The following is a 21,203-nucleotide window of genomic DNA, read 5'->3' on the forward strand; positions in this document are numbered from 1 at the left end:
TCAAAATGTTCCTTAAAATATTCTAGCACTAGAGGTAATCCATTTGTTCTTTTGTTTATTTGTCCATTTGTTTGTTCCTTCCTTCTTTAGGGGTTATAAATGAAATGTGCATATAGGTCAGATGCCAACTTAAGGGAGTCAGTCCTACCCTTCCAGGCATCAAACTGTAATTATCTACCTCAGTAGCAAGTGTCATCTGAGCCATCTCTCTAGTCCAGATCAGCAAGCCTCAAAATCCTTGAGGAAATCACAATGAAATGAGGCTCACAGGATGAATGCTAGTGTGACACTCACCGGCAAGGCCTCTGTGAGGGTAGGTTCTATCCCAGATTTAAGAAGTAGGTGCTTTGGAGGTTTCCTGAGTGTACTAGCCTAATCAGGGGCCAGGGAAGCCCTGCCTCAGAGCTGGAAGGCTGGCTTAAATGCAGGGAAATGTGGCTAGCCCATGGGTATTCTGGTCCTTGGGAGAGGTGAAATGTCAGTCATGGAGGCTACCCATTAATATCATCGCCCAATATATTTATGAGATCCCTAGGTACTTAATGGTTTTCTTTTTTACAGATGGAGAAATGGAGGCACAGAGAAATTAAGTGACTTGGCCACAGTCACAAGCTGGGGAGGACCAGGGAAAGCCTAGAGAGAGCTGGCTCTGGGCCTGCATCCTGCCCACGGAGTCACCCTGCCTCCGTCCTCAGGAGAGAAGGCTTCCTACAAGGTAAGAGCCACCTGTATCCCCAGGATGTCATCCCTTGTCTCCACACTGAGTAGGGACTGTTAGTGTATAGTACTGTGAGCAACACTCCTTGTTCCAGACAACATCAGTGAGGATATCCATGGGTGTTCAGCCTGGGCACCGGATCCTCTGTTCTGGCAGCTCTGACTTTCCATCATCCTTACATGACCTCTTCAAGTGCCTTCCAGTAGCTCTGCGTTTCGGATGTCTCCATCTTGTCATCCCTACCACAGCTCTACTTCCCCCTGTGAAACCCTCCCTCCGGTCTATTCTCTCATGTCTGATCCTTCTTCCTCTCCGATGGAGAGTGCCACAGTACTGGGACTTAGAAAGGAAGTAGGGATATTTCCAGCCCACTTCCATAACTCTTGTTTGTTTCTGTGGCAGCCTCCCTGCTCCTCTCACACCCAGCACACCTCAGGGCCTTGGAATACCTGGGCAACTTTTACCTCCTAGGCATTGACAGGAACATAACCCTGACATCATGATTGTCATGGTGTGTCAGGCAGGGAGGAGAAAGGGTGTAGATGGGATGTGCAATTGTTTCCCTGGCTGGAAATTCTGTTCTCCGACCCTACACAAAGGAATTCCACAGTGTCTCTCTGACACATGCCATCAGCCCACCCCTGAGAATCTTATTGTCACATTGAATGTCCATTGCTTTTCCTTATACAGTTTCTAGGACTTTATTCCCTCTTGTCTTTGGTTGAGGTTTCATTGTGATATTTCCCTGAGAAATCTTCTGTGAATGCGTGTATATCAGCTCCATCCTTGAAAGCTCCCTGCAGTGTGGTGTCCTCAGATGGAGGGGTGCTCTTGTCCTAGAAAGGGCACACCTGTCACAGGAAATTGTTCCAACAGGGACAGCTTAGTGACAGTTAGGTTCCATTAACTGATGGCAACCCCACAGTGCAGGTGCCATCCCTGGGACCCACGGAGATCACAGCTCCTCATTGTATGCTGAGTATTTTAAAATTTGCAAAGCCCTTCCAAGTCCTTCCTCATCTTCTGTAAGCATTCACAGCCACCCGGCCCTCACTTCAAGCTTATGAGGCAGTGTGGCTCTTACTCAGAACATTGTACAATGTTAAAACTGAGGTGTAAAGGACATCAGGGCACAGGGGGGGGGAAGCTTCTTAACTGCGCTATGTATTCTCAAGCCACTCTTTTCCCCACTCCATATCTGCTCATTTTATAATCTGAAGCAGTTGATTTCAGCCAACATTCTGACGGGTCTTGTGTTTCTTCCCCTTAAATGCTCATATAAGTCACAGGTCCTATATTCTTTTAGGATTTTTCTCTCCCATAAAAGCTACATAAAGTTGGGTGTGGGTTCTAAGGAAATTGTAAACTAAAGATTTGCTAGTATAATTTCACATATATAAATAAATGAAAGGTTTGGGCAGTAGTTTTCTATGTCAAAACATATGTGAATTTTGAATTATGAAATCCTTGCCCTGATAATTAAAGTTACTTAGGGAGAATCCAAGGTACAAAATGGCAAGCATGGACAGCTACCAACCCCAATCAGCATGTCATTATGGAGCTGCATGTGAAAATGCTCAGACTTTGAAAGTTTGTTTTTAAAGGAAGACAAATGAACAAAGATGCAGCAGCCCAAAGGCCAGCATGCTGACTGGTGATTCACCCTTGGTAGTTAAAGGAAGCAGAGCCAAGCAGCATTTAGACTCTGTCTTGCTGAAGGAAAGGAAATAACAAGGCCGTTAGGTAGACAGTCTTTCTAGAAATAGGCGTAATCATACTTGACTAAAAAGTACATAGATTTTTTTCCACATATTTTAAGATAAATTAACATTATCTTTTTAGAAAACTCTCTAACATTTGCATAAAGGTGTGCATATTGTGACTTACTTTCTGTGAGAGAAGAAATCAAATCTACAAAATAAAACAACACATTTCCCTATCAGTAGAAGGAGTTAGGGGCAAGGCAGATGCCTCTAAGCAGACATAAAAACAGCAGATCTACACATAGGAGAAACCCTTCTGCTCCAGCATGAATGGGGCTGTAGTCCGAACAAGTTAAATACAGCAAGTTGGCTAGGTAAGCACAAACAGCAAGCATACAAACGAAAGGCTGGGCCATGTCCATCATGTTCTGAAGCCCGACGCCAGTGTCATCCAGGGGAAGAACATTCTCTGGGTAAGGTGGAGCAGCTGCTGATTTTCCAACCCATCACAATGCTAGTCAGCTCTCTGGTCTTTGTACCTCTCCAGTAAGGAGGAGAGATGCAGAGAATAGGTTGTCTCTGATCTGAAGATAAGGATGGGAATATTTGGATGACCTCATGAGGCAGTACAGTGTTGGGAAACTTGTTTAAAGTGAGTTTTGAGAAAAGTATTCTAAGACGATGGATTAAGAACAAATGAGTGACTAACACTGAGAAAGAACGCTTAGACATTGGAGACGAGCATGCTCTGAGCCTTTCTTTACTTTACAAGAAGGGACTCCATCCTGCATTTGAAGTCCGTGTCACAGTGTCCAGGCTAACAGCATCCTGGGTTAAGACCTGGTAGGGATGCAATCCTATGAAAATCACACAAGTCCTATGTGTAGGTTTAGGTCTGACTTCTCCAAGGTTCTCTAAGGGTTCTGAGAGTCAGCCAGCTACTGCTCTTGAGAACAGTAATCCTCAGGGCTGAAGGAAACCTAGGTTTCCCCAGAAAACATGGTTGCTGGACTGCCCTATGAACCAGCTCAGACCACACTGGGAGCAAGAAAGTTGAATCCCATCGTGGGTGAATAGGGCTCAGTAGGACAGTACACAGCATCCTATGGGGATGCCACCACTCAGCTCTGGCTATTGGTGACCAAGAGAAAGTCAGGAAAATCATCTCCTACTATCATCTCTGTACTAAGGGTTTAGTCAGCATCCTCCCAGACATGAGCACTGGCCCCCAAATGTGCACAGCTGCTGCATCTCAGGGCAAGATGGATATTTCCATCCTACTAATGACAAGAGGAAGAAGAAGGATGGGAAAACAGACAGACAGACAGACAGTCAGAGGGTTTGTTTATACCTCTGTCTTATCCACCTAATATTTTCTTTCTATCTGATGAGATTTTCAGATTAGATTAGACAAGTTGAGTAATGTTACACTGGCACTGTGAATCAGAAGCCTAGTTCTCTCTCCTAACTTTTCTGTAACCTCTTGAACCTATGCTATCTCTTATTTTACATGAATATCAGATCTAGATCCCAATAACCAGCATGCTCTCACAACATCAAGCAATCTAAATGAAGGTATGATCTTACTTCAGAAAGCCACTTTCAATTGTTTTAGCACTCCGTTTCTGCACTTTGCAGGAGTGACCAAAGCATATGATTTCTTTCTTGCTGACCTTCACAGATGGGTTTTATGATCCAAATGTCTGTGAGTCAGAGCGGAGTTTGGGCACATGTTCTGTTGAGGAGCTGTATGCATGGTATGTCTGTTACCTAGGAGACAGTGACTTGCAGAACAGGTGCTAGTGGGGCACACCAACCCACACAGTTGCATCCTCACACCTCTTCTCTCCAGAGTTTTTGCTTCCTCCTCATCCTGTCTTCCGTACAACTTGGCCTCTGCCCCTTCTCTAATCTGCCCTTCTAGTGTGAATAACCAGTGGAGAAACAGATAGATTTAAATAGCAAGAGCTGAAGACAGGGTCAGCTGACTGGCAAAGATGACAACTGCTTCTTGAATAACTGTAGGATGATAAAGCAGGGTTAAGGAAGAGCTCAGGTTCTAGGGTGTAACTCAAAGCCGCCAACATCCCGCTGCCAATCCAGGACCTCCTCTGGTCCTGTCCTACAAGGAGCACTATGGAGGGGAAAGAAGGTCCACATGTGGAGATGTAGAAAGCTTGTCTTCCACAATCCCAGTGCCCAAAATACAGCTTCTTCCTGGCCCAGTTATAACCTGCAGGCAGTCAGTACAGAAACCAGCCTAGATAAGTTCTTGTAGGTTCCACGGACTTCATGAGAATACAATACTTTTAAACTATCACTTCTTTACCGAGGCCCAACCTGTGTTTTATTGGAAGAGCTAAGATCTAAGTAATAAGATAAATCCTGATTCCAAATGTAAAGTTTATGTGCTATAAAATAAGTCACATGCTCTTTCTTCAATACTTCATTCCTATAGCTTCTGTTAGCACAAAAACCACTTTCTTAAACTCGAGACTTAAGTATAAAACCACTTAAAAGTTCTTTAGAAAAAAAATCTACCATTAGTTTAAAAATAGACTTCAAAGGGAAAAGAATGGATGCTAGAGTAGACCTTTCAGTGTGGACTTCCTAATGTACATTGCTGAAAGGGGCACTGGAGACCCAGACAATAAGTGGGGGAAGCACATCCAGCCACAGGGAGGGCAGAGCCGGGCGATGGGATCACGGTGCCATCCTGGGTGCAGCTCCAGCAGCTCCTGCAGCTTGAGCTAAAAGCCCCTGGGCTGTGAATAGCCCAGACTCTAATTGCCACTTCCGGTGCCACCGGTGGAGGGGTCACCAGAGGAAAGCCAGCCACCTCTCCAAGATGGCAGGGGTACAGGGCATAGAACCTTAAAAGAGTATGTGAGGAGGCTGCAGGAGTACCTGGCCTGTGACCACACACTATTAGGTGTGACATTAGAAAATGCCATTGCACAGTGTGTGCATTATGCTGAATCTGAACCATACTGTTGGCACTTGCTGAACATCTGTAAGGATAGAATGCAAACTAATTGGAAATGTTTTACCATGCTATTTCCTTAGCCAAAAGGAAAGAAAGAGTCACTCACCATTTATTTAGTATTTGCTGTATGTAGGATATTGGGTTAGACATTTAAAAAATATATTTATCACTTAATCATCATTGCAACAAATGTTTGAGAGAAAATAAAGTACATTCTAGAACCACTGTCATCCCAACAGGGTTAACAATGGAAAAACCAGCAGGGCCAGAGGAGAAGAGAAGAAAAATAAAGCCAACCTGTGATGATGGGGTTGGGAAGTGGGGATCAGCACAGAACAAGCGAGACCGTTCTGCATGGCTGGAGTATTGTGATTACATGATAAGCAATTAGTGGGAAAAGAGATGTCCATTTCCAGAAGCAGTATTGACTCGTATATGTAAAGCAAATAAAAATACAGAAAGGGCCAGGCATGGTGGCACATGCATTTAATCCAGCATATGGAAGCAGTCTGGTTTAGATAGTGAGTTCCAGCCCAGCCAGGGTTACATCACATGACCTTGTCAATAGTAATAGTAATACTAACAACAACAGCAGCAGCAACAAAGAAAGGATTATAAATTTCAATATAAAAAATAAAGGAGTACTCATTTGGCTACCTGAGGCCTTAGATGAGGAAGCCAGTGTCCCCATCCCATGCGCATGGAAAAGAGCAGGGACTGCCATACTTTGGGTTAGACATTCTTTCCTGAACATCAACCAGGAGCATCATAAATGCAGATTTAGCCACCAGACTGTGCATAAATGTGCCAGACAAAGTGGTAGCTGTTCCCTTCTGAAGTCAGGAACAGCCCCTGTGGATAGTAACCCTTAACAAATCCTACAGTAGACCGGGAGGTTTTGCATGTCCTATATCCTTTGTCTGGAATATCTTCTACTTACCCTATCTTAACTGGAAACATCTGATTAACTTCAAATATCAGATTCTCTACCCTTCCCCACAGATTTTACTCTCTCCAAATGAGAGTATTTCTCAGCTCAATTTACCGTCACACTTGTAATGCGATTTTAAATTCCTTAAAGGACAGGACTTTAAAAGCCCCCTCCACCAACTCCCTATCTCCTGGAAAACTTCACAGGGTCTTATAAGATACATTGTTTGTACCTCACCATAGGCTTGACTCACTGTTCTCATGGATCCAGAACAGCTTTGCTAAAATTTTGCTATATTTTGAAATCTCATGTTAAATAGATTTTTTAGAGCCTCTGTGTGTTTTTCCCTTTGGGCGCTATTTAAACTACAGCATTCAGATATTTAATGCTCCAGCAATAACTACACAGAGGCCATGATAGTATAGGACCCAAAAGATGCCCATAAAACTCCTGTACCATATGCATCCCCCTCAACAGTCTCTTCAGTGCCTTTATTACATCAATCCTCCCTCCCCAGTATGTTCTAGGAATAAGGGGCCAGTTCACAGGGTTAGCTAGGGCAGCATCCCAGCCTGGCCTGTCTAAGTGATCATGTAAGCCCTCTTAATCTAATCTTTTGAGCTATCTTTTGTGAGTACAGCTAAGTCACTCTTTCTTCCATAATGTTTCTATGACTTACCCACTCTTGCTACCTACCGTGCCTCTGGCTAGTTGTGCCCACCTTGCCCCTCCTGGCCTCACATTGTTCCTTCAAGTGCCATTCTTCCTTTGATCCATGAGACGTTCCTTTCAATATGCTGCCTGTCCTTTGTTACCTCTAGACCTGCAGTTTCTCAGAAAATGGCTACATCCATCCATCCTCCCACCCACCCATCTATTCATCCATAAAGAACCCTTCAAATACCTTTGTGCAGGGATAAGTTACAGGCTCTTTCCATGCATGGCTATATGAGTCCCGGTTACCACAGCATTCCATGAACATGTACTTTCCATGAGCTCTTCCTTTCTGAAGCTAGCCTTTGCTTACTAAATAGGGTGTGGCACTATATCTGAAGCAGACATATTACATTCACTGAATGGGCTTATGTTTCTTATTATATGAGGTATTTTGGAGCCACCACATTATATCCATAGAGAGTAAGTGCAGGTACCTCAACTTGGAGCCAAGGGCAGGTATACACACTGAGCTGTGCCACTAGCAAGCCATGTGCATCTGTTGGTTGCTCCACTCTAACATGGCTTTGTAACTCTTTCCATGGTGTAAGTGGCTTTGATCAGACAATACATGGAATATGTCACAAGGTCCCCATCTTCTGCCCAGGAGTGTAGCCTATCCATACTGAGGATGGCAAAGAAATCACAGATGGAGTTGACAGATGATCATCCAGTAATTTGAGAGATGTTTTTACTGTTTGTGTTTTATCACCACTGTCTTTTATCAGCACCTCTATCTTATTGAGTAGAATCTAATACATACCCATTGGATAAATTTATATTCATGTCTAAGGTATTCTTATATTGTGGAAATATTTGGTGAATAAGATATTAGTAAACATCCACCTTATGGTTATTCATCCTTGTGGCTTAAAGGGGACCTTTAGAGCAGGTGTGGCTTTCCCGTCATGAGTTCAGAACTCCAGGGTATTTAACTGATAAAAGAAATGTAATAAAGAAAATTTCCTTACAGGAATGGTGCAAGGTTCTCATGAAGTAGAACTTAGACATCTAATGTGACTAAGGTTCTATCAGAGAGGGGGAAAGCTAGCAGAATGTCACTCATGCAATCAGGGGCTTCTCTTCCATTCCAAATATTATGAAGATAGTGGATTCTCTGCTATGGGCATAGGTCTTGTACCTAAAAGAACCCAGACAGTTTATATTGGACGACATGGAAATGAAGCCCCAGGGGTATGAATGATGTTATGCTCACCCCTCTTTTCTCTAAACTCTTCATCACACTAATCCAGCCTTCTATAAAAAGAATCTAAATACTTTTGCTTTCTTGTAAACATAATGGGTGTCTTCTTTTTCTTGGTATAAAATCCAATGCAGACACCCAAAAGTGTTCTAATCGAGTCCTCAAGAGGAGAGCTGGATCCCTGGAGATCCATCCAAATCTGTGGCTAGAGCAGGCAGAAGCCTAGTGATTACAAGATCTATGTTCCCTTGTTACCCCTAAATGAGCACACTTAAGACTGTTCCGCCCTTACTTACCTATGCTGCCCTATGGAGGCCTTCCTTTATAGAGCTACACAAGATTAAGGGCCTCTGACTACAGTGCAGCAGCAATCAGAATTCACTGGACAAAGGCACTGACCACCTAAAATTCTATTCCCAGATGGACGTGGACGCTGAGGAGAAGCGCCATCGCACACGGTCCAAAGGGGTTCGAGGTAAGTCTATGTTCCCCATGTCCCCCAGGCTGACTAGGTAGCCCTCATCCTGCAGAACTGCTAGAGCAGTTGACCCCTGACCCCTGACCCCCAACACCACCAACCTTTTGGTAATTTTCCATGGAAGAAGAGTACCAGTGACACACGATAAATTTTTCTCTGTTTTCCATCTTTCTGCAGTTCCTGTGGAGCCAGCCATACAAGAGCTGTTCAGGTTAGTGCTTTGTGGGTGGAAGGCATCCCCAGCAGTGGTTCAGAAAATTCGCCTCTGAATGGATGCACTGTATTTAAAAAGTCACAGGCAGCTTCCTCACAGCCTGCTATAGTGATGAAACTAGTTCCCCAAAACTGCTGATAAACAACATCCTCCCTTGGTCATCTCTGTCTGTCTGTCGGTCTGTCTGTCAATCTCTGTCTCTCTGTCTCTCTTTCTCTTTCTCTCTCTCTCTCTCTCTCTCTCTCTCTCTCTTTCTCTCGCTCTCTTTCTCTCGCTCTCTCTTGGAGGCTCATCACCATCAGTGCCCATGGAATCCCATTCAGCTATATAATGAGCTCTTTCCTGTTGCAGCTGTCCCACTCCAGGCTGCGACGGCAGTGGTCACGTCAGTGGCAAATATGCACGACACAGAAGGTAATGCCTGCCTTTTTCACAATGTGCTGTCTAAGATGGCTTGTTTAGAGACCCAATGCAAGTGAAGACATGTGGGTAGGTGTTCGGGGATCTAATGCATGCCATCCTTGCCTTCTTTTCTCTCACTTCTCCATGTCGTTCCATCTCCTATACAGTTCTCAAAGCATAAGCCACTCTATGCCACAATCTTAACAATATACAAATTGGCACAAATTATGATGAGTCTTACATATCACCCATGAGCCCATGCTCAGCATACAGAGGGCTTGGGGCTTCCTACGATTCGTGAGGACCTCTTATCCTTGCCTCCTCACTTCTCCCTCCATGAGCTGAGGATGGTGAAGCTCTGAAGTTAAATTAACACAGGAGCTGCTGAACTTTCTGCAGTAACTGTGGTCTCATCCATCATCTGAGAGATCTTCTGCTGGGACACATAGACTGAAATGATACCCAGACAACTGCAGTGATTGCACAGGGGTTGAAAGTTAGGACAGATCACACTCATAGTCCTGGAAAAATATGGTTCTGCTGTGAAACCCACAAATACTGGGGTTTCACATCCCTAGTGGCAAGGGCTATGAAGCACACGTAGAAGAAGGTTATCTACAAATTCACCACAGTGAGAGCGCCTTACACACCCCTGTCACACTCATGCTGGCTTCACATATGCTCTGACAGGAAGCACAGGTGGGTCTTTCCTGCTGTATGACAGCCCAGACATGGTAGGTGAGGAGTGCTTGCTAGTAATTATGATATTGTTCTCACTTATTTTTGACAAGTCAAGTTTTAAGGAGTAAGGTCATCCTTTTCTACAAACTTCCCACAGCCAGACGGATCTCATCAGAGATGAGTGCACTGGGGATACTCAGCGTGACCTCTCTTTTGTCTTCACTCTCTGTTTCCTCTCCAGTGAAACATTCATTTGTGGGGGAAATCAAGCCATTATTTTGATTGTTACTTTGTAAAAAATCAAAGGAAAATTTATGCACCTTTCCCAGATCCCCATGCTGGCACAGAAGGACACATGGGATTGCTTAATGAGTGCCCATCATGAGATCGCTGTCTGGCCTCCTCCATGACATACCAAAGGATACACGGGCCACTGTTCTCTAGGAATGTTTTGCTTTCAATTACTAAGTTTAATGTGTTATATCACTCTTCATACAGAATATAATTGCAAGTTGCTTAATCAGATAATGAGACGGATAACTAAGATATAAACATTGCTTTGTGGAGAATCACACATGTGAGGTCTTAGTATATGTGCTTAAAGACTGCATTGTGTGCCCAACAGAAAAAATAGTTGGCAAACTGTGGGTAGTATCATCTAATCATCTCCTTATTGGTGATATTTAGTGTCTATTACACTGATATGAAAAGAAACTATTACATTTGGTTACACAAATTTTAACTGGGATTGTGCTAGATATTTCATGGCCAGAGATTTGTAAAGAAAGAAGAGATGAAAGAAGAGAGAGAGAGAGAGAGAGAGAGAGAGAGAGAGAGAGAGAAGGAAGGGAAGGAGGGAAATCTTAAAGATTATTTTGATTTGCAAANTCTCTCTCTCTCTCTCTCTCTCTCTCTCTCTCTTTCTCTCGCTCTCTTTCTCTCGCTCTCTCTTGGAGGCTCATCACCATCAGTGCCCATGGAATCCCATTCAGCTATATAATGAGCTCTTTCCTGTTGCAGCTGTCCCACTCCAGGCTGCGACGGCAGTGGTCACGTCAGTGGCAAATATGCACGACACAGAAGGTAATGCCTGCCTTTTTCACAATGTGCTGTCTAAGATGGCTTGTTTAGAGACCCAATGCAAGTGAAGACATGTGGGTAGGTGTTCGGGGATCTAATGCATGCCATCCTTGCCTTCTTTTCTCTCACTTCTCCATGTCGTTCCATCTCCTATACAGTTCTCAAAGCATAAGCCACTCTATGCCACAATCTTAACAATATACAAATTGGCACAAATTATGATGAGTCTTACATATCACCCATGAGCCCATGCTCAGCATACAGAGGGCTTGGGGCTTCCTACGATTCGTGAGGACCTCTTATCCTTGCCTCCTCACTTCTCCCTCCATGAGCTGAGGATGGTGAAGCTCTGAAGTTAAATTAACACAGGAGCTGCTGAACTTTCTGCAGTAACTGTGGTCTCATCCATCATCTGAGAGATCTTCTGCTGGGACACATAGACTGAAATGATACCCAGACAACTGCAGTGATTGCACAGGGGTTGAAAGTTAGGACAGATCACACTCATAGTCCTGGAAAAATATGGTTCTGCTGTGAAACCCACAAATACTGGGGTTTCACATCCCTAGTGGCAAGGGCTATGAAGCACACGTAGAAGAAGGTTATCTACAAATTCACCACAGTGAGAGCGCCTTACACACCCCTGTCACACTCATGCTGGCTTCACATATGCTCTGACAGGAAGCACAGGTGGGTCTTTCCTGCTGTATGACAGCCCAGACATGGTAGGTGAGGAGTGCTTGCTAGTAATTATGATATTGTTCTCACTTATTTTTGACAAGTCAAGTTTTAAGGAGTAAGGTCATCCTTTTCTACAAACTTCCCACAGCCAGACGGATCTCATCAGAGATGAGTGCACTGGGGATACTCAGCGTGACCTCTCTTTTGTCTTCACTCTCTGTTTCCTCTCCAGTGAAACATTCATTTGTGGGGGAAATCAAGCCATTATTTTGATTGTTACTTTGTAAAAAATCAAAGGAAAATTTATGCACCTTTCCCAGATCCCCATGCTGGCACAGAAGGACACATGGGATTGCTTAATGAGTGCCCATCATGAGATCGCTGTCTGGCCTCCTCCATGACATACCAAAGGATACACGGGCCACTGTTCTCTAGGAATGTTTTGCTTTCAATTACTAAGTTTAATGTGTTATATCACTCTTCATACAGAATATAATTGCAAGTTGCTTAATCAGATAATGAGACGGATAACTAAGATATAAACATTGCTTTGTGGAGAATCACACATGTGAGGTCTTAGTATATGTGCTTAAAGACTGCATTGTGTGCCCAACAGAAAAAATAGTTGGCAAACTGTGGGTAGTATCATCTAATCATCTCCTTATTGGTGATATTTAGTGTCTATTACACTGATATGAAAAGAAACTATTACATTTGGTTACACAAATTTTAACTGGGATTGTGCTAGATATTTCATGGCCAGAGATTTGTAAAGAAAGAAGAGATGAAAGGAGAGAGAGAGAGAGAGAGAGAGAGAGAGAGAGAGAGAGAGAAGGGAGGGAGGGAGGGAAATCTTAAAGATTATTTTGATTTGCAAATCTTAAAGGATGATTGCAAACAGTCTTTGGATTTTATTCTGAGAACAAATAATTGCTGTGCATACCAGTTCTGTAGTGCCATCTCAAGGCATGGCCACAGTGAGCACAATCAAGTCAGAGTAACTAGCTCTCTCTTCTCCTGTCATCTCTGTCACACGTTCAGACTCCTCACAAGGTGGTTTCCTAGAAGGCATGGGTTGACATGGCCATGAGCAGTGTGAGTTCACAGGTTCCATGAGCTGTATCTCTGCTTACACATGGGTTCTGAGGGAGGCCAGAAGGCAGTTTGGACCTCATATCCCATTTCAAAGTTGGTGCTGGCATAAACCAGGTGGACTGTGAGGAAATTCACAGAATTGTGTCAGGTAGAAAAGTTCCCCACAAGCCTGATCACATAGAGATGGTGGTGCTATTTTATGCTGACTCCCTCCCTCCTGTGTGAAGAGAAATGCTCACCAGAGGTGCACAAGTTGTGTGGTAAGGGTAAAAACAAATGGCTCCAGTGTGGAGACCTGGATTCTGGTTTCCTCTGTACCACTAATGACCTGAGGCCTCAGGACAGGGATCTGGGGGGCCATGGCCTCCAGGGTCCTCAGGCCATGGTGAGAATTGCTAAGCAAAGCTGAGAAATCATACATTTTAACATCTTAGGGCTGCTGGAATGTCAATTTTAGAAGATTTTGGTTGTGTCTAGCTTTGAATTTCCTGGTTTTAAAATAACCACTGTCTGCAGTATTTCCTTCTCCTGAGACGTGTCCTTTCTCATTTCAACTGCACACAGTCCACCAGGACAGTTTTGGTGCTAGTGCCTGGTGCTCGTGTCTGATATGACTTAGACACGGCACTTGTCAGGAGACATGGGAACCATAGCCTGGTTAGGTGGGATTTCTTGCCCTTCCAATCCCTTTATCCGTGTACTTCTTGTCAAGTGCATTCTCCTGAAGGCTGTAATTTCAACGCCACCTTAGTCCACTCTGTTATTTTAATATTTTGAAATGTCTCTTTGAACAGGCACAAAATGATCTGAGGTAGATGTGGGGGAAATAATTACCCATGGTAAAATGGTGCCTATTATATAGTCCTTTATTTTAATTAAGGAAATTCCTAAGAAAATCAGTAGTTTCTCACCCATTTAGTTTGCTGTCTCTGTGTTTTTTAAGCACATTAGGGTGAGGCTCTGTGCACTGGTCTGTCTCCTTGTGGGTGCTATGTCTGTCAAAGCAGATGGGAAGGATGGGTGTTCTGGGGTGATGGAGACAAGAGTGTGGACTTCAGAGAAATGAGTAGTGGAGAACCAACTGCTAGGTAAAACCTGGGAAAGTAGACAGTAAGTTGGGAAATCAGTCCACAATGTAATATTTAGAATTAAATATTATGATCAGAGTAAGATTATAATATGCATTTAGGGATGTTTTACGTCGGTTCCTATATTGTGTTAACAAAAAGATAAACTGCTGGTAGGTATTTGTTTCTGTTGTAACTCATAGCAATCCATGGTCTCTGGTAGACCTGTGTCCAACTACACAATTAAGAGTTAAATTGAAAGCTAAGCTAGTGCAACATATAAAGGAAATAGAAGCATAGTTTGTCAGACATGCAGGCTGTGCTATGGTCCATACAGTACTAAACTCAAGATGAGTCTCCTGGCAACCAGGACAAAATGAGAAAGATGAATGAAAGACTCCCAGGTGTCTAACAGAAGCATTGCATTGGTTTTACTCTGAGTGACATCCTCTTGGCACTGAACACCAGTGATATCTGAGCATTGGATTGCTGACAACGGGGATCCAAGCCCAGCTGCCATTTTAGTGCCCCTGTCAGGTAATTTGGGCTTGGCTTCTCAGAACACTAACATAGAACATACAATGACCTTCACAACTGTCACTAGACTGTTCACCCAAGTCTTCCCTTTGTCCTGTATGTTTTTTCATGTCACTAGTTGTGAATATGACAAAGTCATGTGTGCAAGGATGGGACCTAACACAGTATGCTTTGAAGGTTGGAAGCAGTTCTTATATTCTGAACCTCTGGCCTGTTCTACACACAGTGAAGATGGCCTCCCTTTGTCACCTACACTGTCTCACTGTGTGTAGCTCCCTGTGTGCAGCTACCCTGCTTCTGTAAGACTATAAGGCTCATCCTACTTTGTGTCAAGAGAAAGCCAAAGACACTTGAGAATCCCAAATGTATGGTGCAATTGGAGTTTCACTTTTTAGACATGTACAAAAAAACTCAGTGATTCTGAGTTCCTGAAGTGTTAGGTCCCAGAGCCTGGGTACCACTGCACTTTCTACCCAACGTGCCCAAGCTGGCTTGTATGACCTGCAGGCATTTAAAGTGACAAAGACCAGGTCTTCCTTGCATGCCAGCAGTATGGGAAATGGGACATTTGTAATTCACTAGTGTGACAGTCAGCAAGTTGCTCCATGGCTTCCTCCTGACCTCACCAAGCAGGTGAGGGCCCAAGGTTTAGCATCTCAGCAAGTGGCTCCTTATGAGCAACTCTGCAAGTGTAGATGGCCCTTCAAAGGCTTCAGAAGACCCTAGCATTGCACAGGCACAGGGTGGAACCTGTCTCTGGACATTTCAGGTGTCCTCTCAAAAGCTGAAAGCTGGTTCTTTCTGGCTGGATGGCAAACAAGTGAAAGAAACAATTGCCAGCCTTGACGGTGTGAGTGTGGCCCAAATGCTTCATCAGGAGGCACCATCATTCATCTGGAGCATTTATGAACCATCCCTGAGACATGAGCTATGAAGCCAAATGTCCAAAAATTCCCACAGAAGTCTATTTTCATCCTTAAAAATCCCTGTTACTTTATTTTTTATTAGCATTGTTTTAATTTTCCCAACAAAATTTTGAAGTCATATTTAATACAGGTTGATTTAAATACTATATAAGAACTGGAATTTAACTTTATTCACAAAAATTTTATGTGTATATTCTTGAAATGAATTAGAGTTGCTTGTGAATAACTGATTTCTATAAAAGCTCCCCACACCCCCAGTGGTGAAGAATAAGGGGCTCATGGCCTGGACATATTTGTTACCTGTGTGTTTCATGAGCCTTCTGGACTGATTTGAGAGTTAACCAATTTCATTTACACTGAACTCTTTACTGAGATTTTGTTTAAATGAGTTATTAGTGAAGCATGGGTTCTTGCTTAACTAATAAGTTAAGCGTAACTTAGGCTTGCCGTCTCCGAGCACTTCACAAGCACTCTGAAGTTAGGGGATGAGAACAGCTATATCTCAGCCCTCACCAATTTAGCAAACACTAAGCTAAATCTTTCAGTTCCCATTTTTAAATTTACAAGCTTCAAATGGTAGCTTTTCTTTTTTTATTAGGAAATTACTGGATCCTCGCTAGCTTGTTGTGCGTACTCCTTGTTCAAATTCTCTTCCATTTCACGCACCTTTCCACCCACCAGCGTGATTGCCAGGGCAGCCGGTGGGTGAATAATTGCCTGTCTACACAGGAGCTTGCTTGGGAGCTAAAGTGGAGGGCTGGCTTCCTGATGTATGCACGCCTCATTTGGATTCTGCCAACAGCCTCGGGGTGATATTATTCATGCCTTGACAGAGAGCACTCACTAAAAGCTTTGGAACCCAGCCAGGTACTGGCTGAGAGATAGGGGAGCAGTGCAGCTTGCAACTGAGAGGAGCATCCATAATCCAAAAAAAGGGAGGGGGAGAAAGAAAGAAAAGGGAGAAGGAACAGAGAGAGCCCCTATGCCATCCTCTTTGCTTTCCCTGGCTTCATGTAGATAGAAATTTCATTTGCATTGAAATAAAACACCCTAAAAATAATTGCATTTTTTCCCAACCACGCTTGAAAGTTTAACACAATTTTCCACGTTTAATTGCAAAGCTGATTTTAATTAGTAAGGCCCCGCATGTGAAAAATGAAGATCCACTTGGGTGCATGGATACATTGCAGCGTCTGCCGGATGTTCTAATTAACGACGGGGCTGCCTTGCAGCAGGGCGCGCCATGGGATGTTTATAAGGGATTCAGAGCACACAGCCACCTAGCCAGCCTATCTGTGTTTACTCCCCTCCGATCTTTATGAGGCATCATTGTGCCTGCCGTCACCTCATCCATAAGCTTTATGGCATGCCTGTCCTTTTTACTGTTTGTCACCAATTCTGTAAATCACGAGTCAGGGCATACATATTTTAACATTAATTTGAGAGCAGACCACAGCAGTGCAAAAAGGAAAAAATGTCGAGACCTAGGGATTTATCTGGGTGAAGTAGCTGTCCCTGATCACTGCTACTCTGGGGCCGTACTAGGAGCTGTATGTGTGCAGATACATTTGGGCACCATCATTTTGGACTGTGGTAGCAGTTAACCTTTATTATTACAGTAAATCCTTTATTTTAAAAAGTCTCTGGGCCATTTTCCTAAAATAAATAAATAAATAGAATAGAATAGATGAATAAATAGAATAGATAAATAAATAAAAATAATAATAAAAAAAAAGTCTGCTGCTGTCTGCCACACATTGGGCCCCTGAATCCCCAGTAACTCAGTAGATTTGATTCACAAAAAAATATTCATAATATGTTTATATGTATTCTTTATATTTGGCCAATGGAATGTATATATACATGTATATGTACACATACGTGTATATATATATATATATATATATATATATATATATATTCATTCTAATAATTCTAATTTCAAAGAGAGGAAGTCATGTTCTGGCTCTAAGGGCTTTGATCTGAATAGGTCAAGTCTGGATTTAGCAATTACCTCATCCTGACATCTTGCTGGATAACCAGATACATATGAACATCACCACTTTGGAACATGAGCAAAGTGTACACGGGAAATGGATATGTAGTGTGGCTAGTGCTGACCCACCAAAAAGTCCATGGTTCACTCTTAAACTCATCTGTGAAGGAATTATAGGAAACAACAGCTACTTCTCATATCTCCATACGCCCAGTAGCTTGCTTGAAGGCAGGTGTCAGTGGTACTGGCCCAGCTGTGCAGTAAGGAACAGTATCCCTTCAGATCCTCAGTGTTGTGACTCCAGCCAGTTCTCACCTAAGAGGTGGTATCTGCTGACAATGGCATTCTTATGATTGGCAATGTGACTCTGAGGGCTGGGTTGGAGGCTGTATTCAGAAGATGCTGCTGGGAACATCTTCTCAGGGATGTGTGTCCCTATTTATTAGAGAGGTAGGGAGATAGAGATGAGGTATAGGGAGGTGGAAGAATTCAGGCTTCCAGTCAGGCTGATTTAAGATGACTTGGAAGACTGGTTCATGACTGGTAAATTCAGCATTTCCAATCAGTATCCAGTCCATTTCATATTGCTGTTACAAAATGTCCCAGACTGGACTTGTTGATTGACCTTGTATGAGGGAGCCTGAAATGGAGACCTGACTCTAGTAGGCCGGAAAGCAGAGACTGGAGGGGACTCAGCAGCTCAAGTTCTCCAAACCCAAGGCCAGGTGCCAAGGGCCTTGTTCTGAGTGGTTGTATCCCTGATATTATCCCCCCTGATAATGCCTTTCCTATAAGGCCCATCATCTTAAAGGCGTGAACACCTCCCCGCCACAGTGCACCCAAGTGGAGGGAAAGCCACGTACAAGCCATTACACACACTGGAGACTTTCACAGAACCTCGTATTAGCAGTGCTGACTCTTGTTCTTTCCATCCATGCATCTGTAATGCAACTGTCATCATTTATATTCACACTGAGGAAATGGAGGAGTAATTGGAGGTGCTACCTAGACTCTTAACTCTCAAAGACCTGTTATGTATTCTCTGGGCTCCCCACTGCCTTACATAGACCAGTGTGTCCAAAATTTTGTACCAAGTTATGGTTAGAAGACAAACTCTGGCAGGAGAGATGGCTTAGCATTAAGGGATAGACTCACAACCAGAAATATATAAGAAAACAAACTAAAGTTAGAAAGAAAAACAACAACAACAACCTTAAAAGGAAGTAACCCTTCCCGGCTGGGGCACTACCTTCATCCAGTGGGACTTCAGTATTCTGTGTAGCTTTAGATATTGTCAGGTGCACACAGTGGCTTATAAGATCCATCATTAACCCACCTGATAACACAGATGCAAACGTGAACCCACCCTCATGTATTCTTGATGTTTGGCAAATGGATGCATGGCCCAGAAACTCTGAAAAGGCAACCTCTAGGTCCTATCAAGATCTGCTGTATCTGAAACTGTGGGTATGGCTCAACCATCTGAGCTTCAGTATCCCAAGGATTCTGTTGCTCTGAGTTTGTCAATAAGAACAAAATGACAACCATGGTTGACCAAACCGCCTCTGTAGAAAAAGAAATGGAGATGTAGAAAAGAGAAGGCAGCTAATAAGGCTCATAAGGTTCTCAGTGTGGACAAATTCAAACCAAAGCCACCAAGTAGGATGCCCTGACAAAGGCCCACCCAGGCTACCTCACCATCCACCCAGTCCTGATCTCATCTGAGATTTAACAGAGAATGGAGATTCAAGTCCTAACTCCCTGATATATATACAACAAGAAATCACACTTCAACTATGAATAGCAACCCTGTACAAATGGGGTGAACACCCCTGCTTTGATATCCACAAAATGTACAGCACACCCAGGGTCCCCAGTCTGCCCGGCATCCCTACCCAGTATCACCACCCCAAGAAAAACACATATACTAGTGACCAGGATGGTGACTTTGACTGCCAGTGACTGAGAGGGGGAGGAGAGGCAACAATTTTCAGGAAGACACAGAACATGGAACAAGCACTTTTCCAGGGTCAGCTACTCCTTGCTACCTCAGGTCCTGCAGGGCCAACCCCATACACTGAGACCTAAAAGGTATTCTGGACACACCTCCCATTTTTATACAGTTACTTTCACTGCTTCATGGAGCCCAGTGGATAACAAAGGAAAGGCATCAAGATGGAAGATTATCAGGTTGCATGCTGGAAACTATGAAAACCCTTTAGGATTCTCTTCTTCCCCACTGAGAAAAGACCTGTGTTGTCTCTGGAGCTTCTGCTGCTCTGAATGTATTGGGATACGCCATCCTCCCTCCTGTGGAGAGATCACAGTGCCATTGTATAATTTCAGGCCCTGCAACTCTGCTCCTGTCTTTCAGTGGCCACTCTGCAGGGTTGTACATAGGCTAAGGCTATATGGGATAACACGGAAGGATGCTGCCTGTACAAAAGGATTCATTTCCTGAGACTCCAGGGAGGATGGAGCAGGGACACGCAAACCTCTTAGATGCAATTCTCCCCATTAATAATTCATCTCACTGCACTCTTGCCTACTTCTTATCATCCCAGCCAATCAGGTGGCTTGTTGTACTCTGAATAAGTCCTTAGCTCCCAGCTGGAATGACAAAGGTGGCAAGAGAACAAGGGAGCCTGAGTGTCACAATCTCCTTTAGAAAAGCAGAGGGGTCCTGTGCCCACCAATCTCACCAAGGAAAAGAATTGGGAAATGAGGTACAACTGGGCAATGCAGCAATGTGGGAGGGTCTTCCCATGCATAGGAATGAGACTATGGCTCTGCCTCTTAAGTTTGACCAGTACAACCCTCCCCCAAGCCTCCATGGCCACCACAATTCTAGAGCAGAAATTAGCATGGTACTAAGGGCCATTGAGCCGGTAAGTGACCATAAGAGCTGCATCTCCCACCCACCTGTCCCCTCCTCTTCATATTGGGATAGGGCAGTCATGATGAGGACAGTGGCCACAGAGGGACTGGGAGGAGTCAGCAAGGCTGACAAAGCAGAGGTAGCCTCCTAATCAGGCATGTCGAAGGACACAGCCAACCCACCAAGATGTGGCAAGTTCCCTCTTCCTTTTCGTTCAGGGTTCCTGAGTTCTTAGAATCACAGTCCCAGGGATAGGAGCAATGGCTTCATGAGATGTACAGTAATCCCAGATCCCTGGGCAGTGTCCCTTCCTATTACTGCGACTTAATTCTTTTAGCTGCAGTCTTCCTTCCCTCTGTTTCTTTCTACCCAATTTGAAGATGGCCTTTTTTTCCTCCAGCCCCATGAAATCATCTATCCACCCCTACTCACTTACTCCAAAGGTGACCAAGAGGTTAAGAAAACAAGCACATTACCTATGATGAGTGAGGAAGGAACCCAATGACAAATTTCTTGCTCTGACCCAACTTGATTCTAACAAGTTTGAAAAGATGGGGTTGGGGAATCCAGCCCTGAGTCTTCTACTACCACGCCATCCTGGAAGTGAGTCTGTTATCACTATTTTGATAACATCAGCTATTTGGGGGCATCTTCAGCCTTAGTCCTAGGCATACACAGGACTCCCAGGACAGCAGGACCCACCCCATCCCCAGCCATGGGGCACTGGAAAGAGAAAAGACAAGGGCACTTTCTTCTTGAATATTTGAGATTCTGGGCAGCTGAAGAAGAGTGGAATGTGTAAGCGCCCTTTGTGGTGCCCCCAGGGTAAAAGTGCCCACTGTGGGCCCCCCGGAGAATGCAGCTGGCAGGAGAAGCCAGAGAAACATTGAGACTGGCTCAAACCTGAATTTC

At 43.9% G+C, this 21,203-nt stretch overlaps 1 protein-coding gene and 1 long non-coding RNA gene across 17 annotated transcripts in view; one reads left to right on the forward strand and one right to left on the reverse strand.

Annotated features, from left to right (window-relative positions):
• Nucleotides 1-21,203, forward strand: part of Myt1l (myelin transcription factor 1 like) — a 393,059-nt gene that overhangs the window by 244,351 nt on the left and 127,505 nt on the right. For 13 of the 16 annotated variants that reach the window (XM_029484681.1, XM_029484687.1, XM_029484691.1 and 10 more), the window contains exons 5-7: nucleotides 562-715; nucleotides 8,677-8,731; nucleotides 8,912-8,945. In XM_029484681.1, the coding sequence (XP_029340541.1) occupies nucleotides 8,677-8,731; nucleotides 8,912-8,945 (89 nt within the window). In that variant the 5' untranslated portion in view covers nucleotides 562-715. Of the gene's footprint in view, nucleotides 1-561; nucleotides 716-8,676; nucleotides 8,732-8,911; nucleotides 8,946-9,299; nucleotides 9,363-11,048; nucleotides 11,115-21,203 lie in introns of those variants that run through there. The other 3 variants (XM_029484695.1, XM_029484696.1, XM_029484697.1) reach the window with 2 other exon arrangements.
• The window catches only part of LOC110307426, a 95,320-nt gene that overhangs the window by 28,458 nt on the left and 45,659 nt on the right, over nucleotides 1-21,203 (reverse strand). The gene's annotated exons all lie outside the window — the stretch shown is intronic.

This window comes from Mus caroli, chromosome 12 (genome assembly GCF_900094665.2).
Source record: "Mus caroli chromosome 12, CAROLI_EIJ_v1.1, whole genome shotgun sequence".
Lineage (NCBI taxonomy): Eukaryota > Metazoa > Chordata > Mammalia > Rodentia > Muridae > Mus > Mus caroli.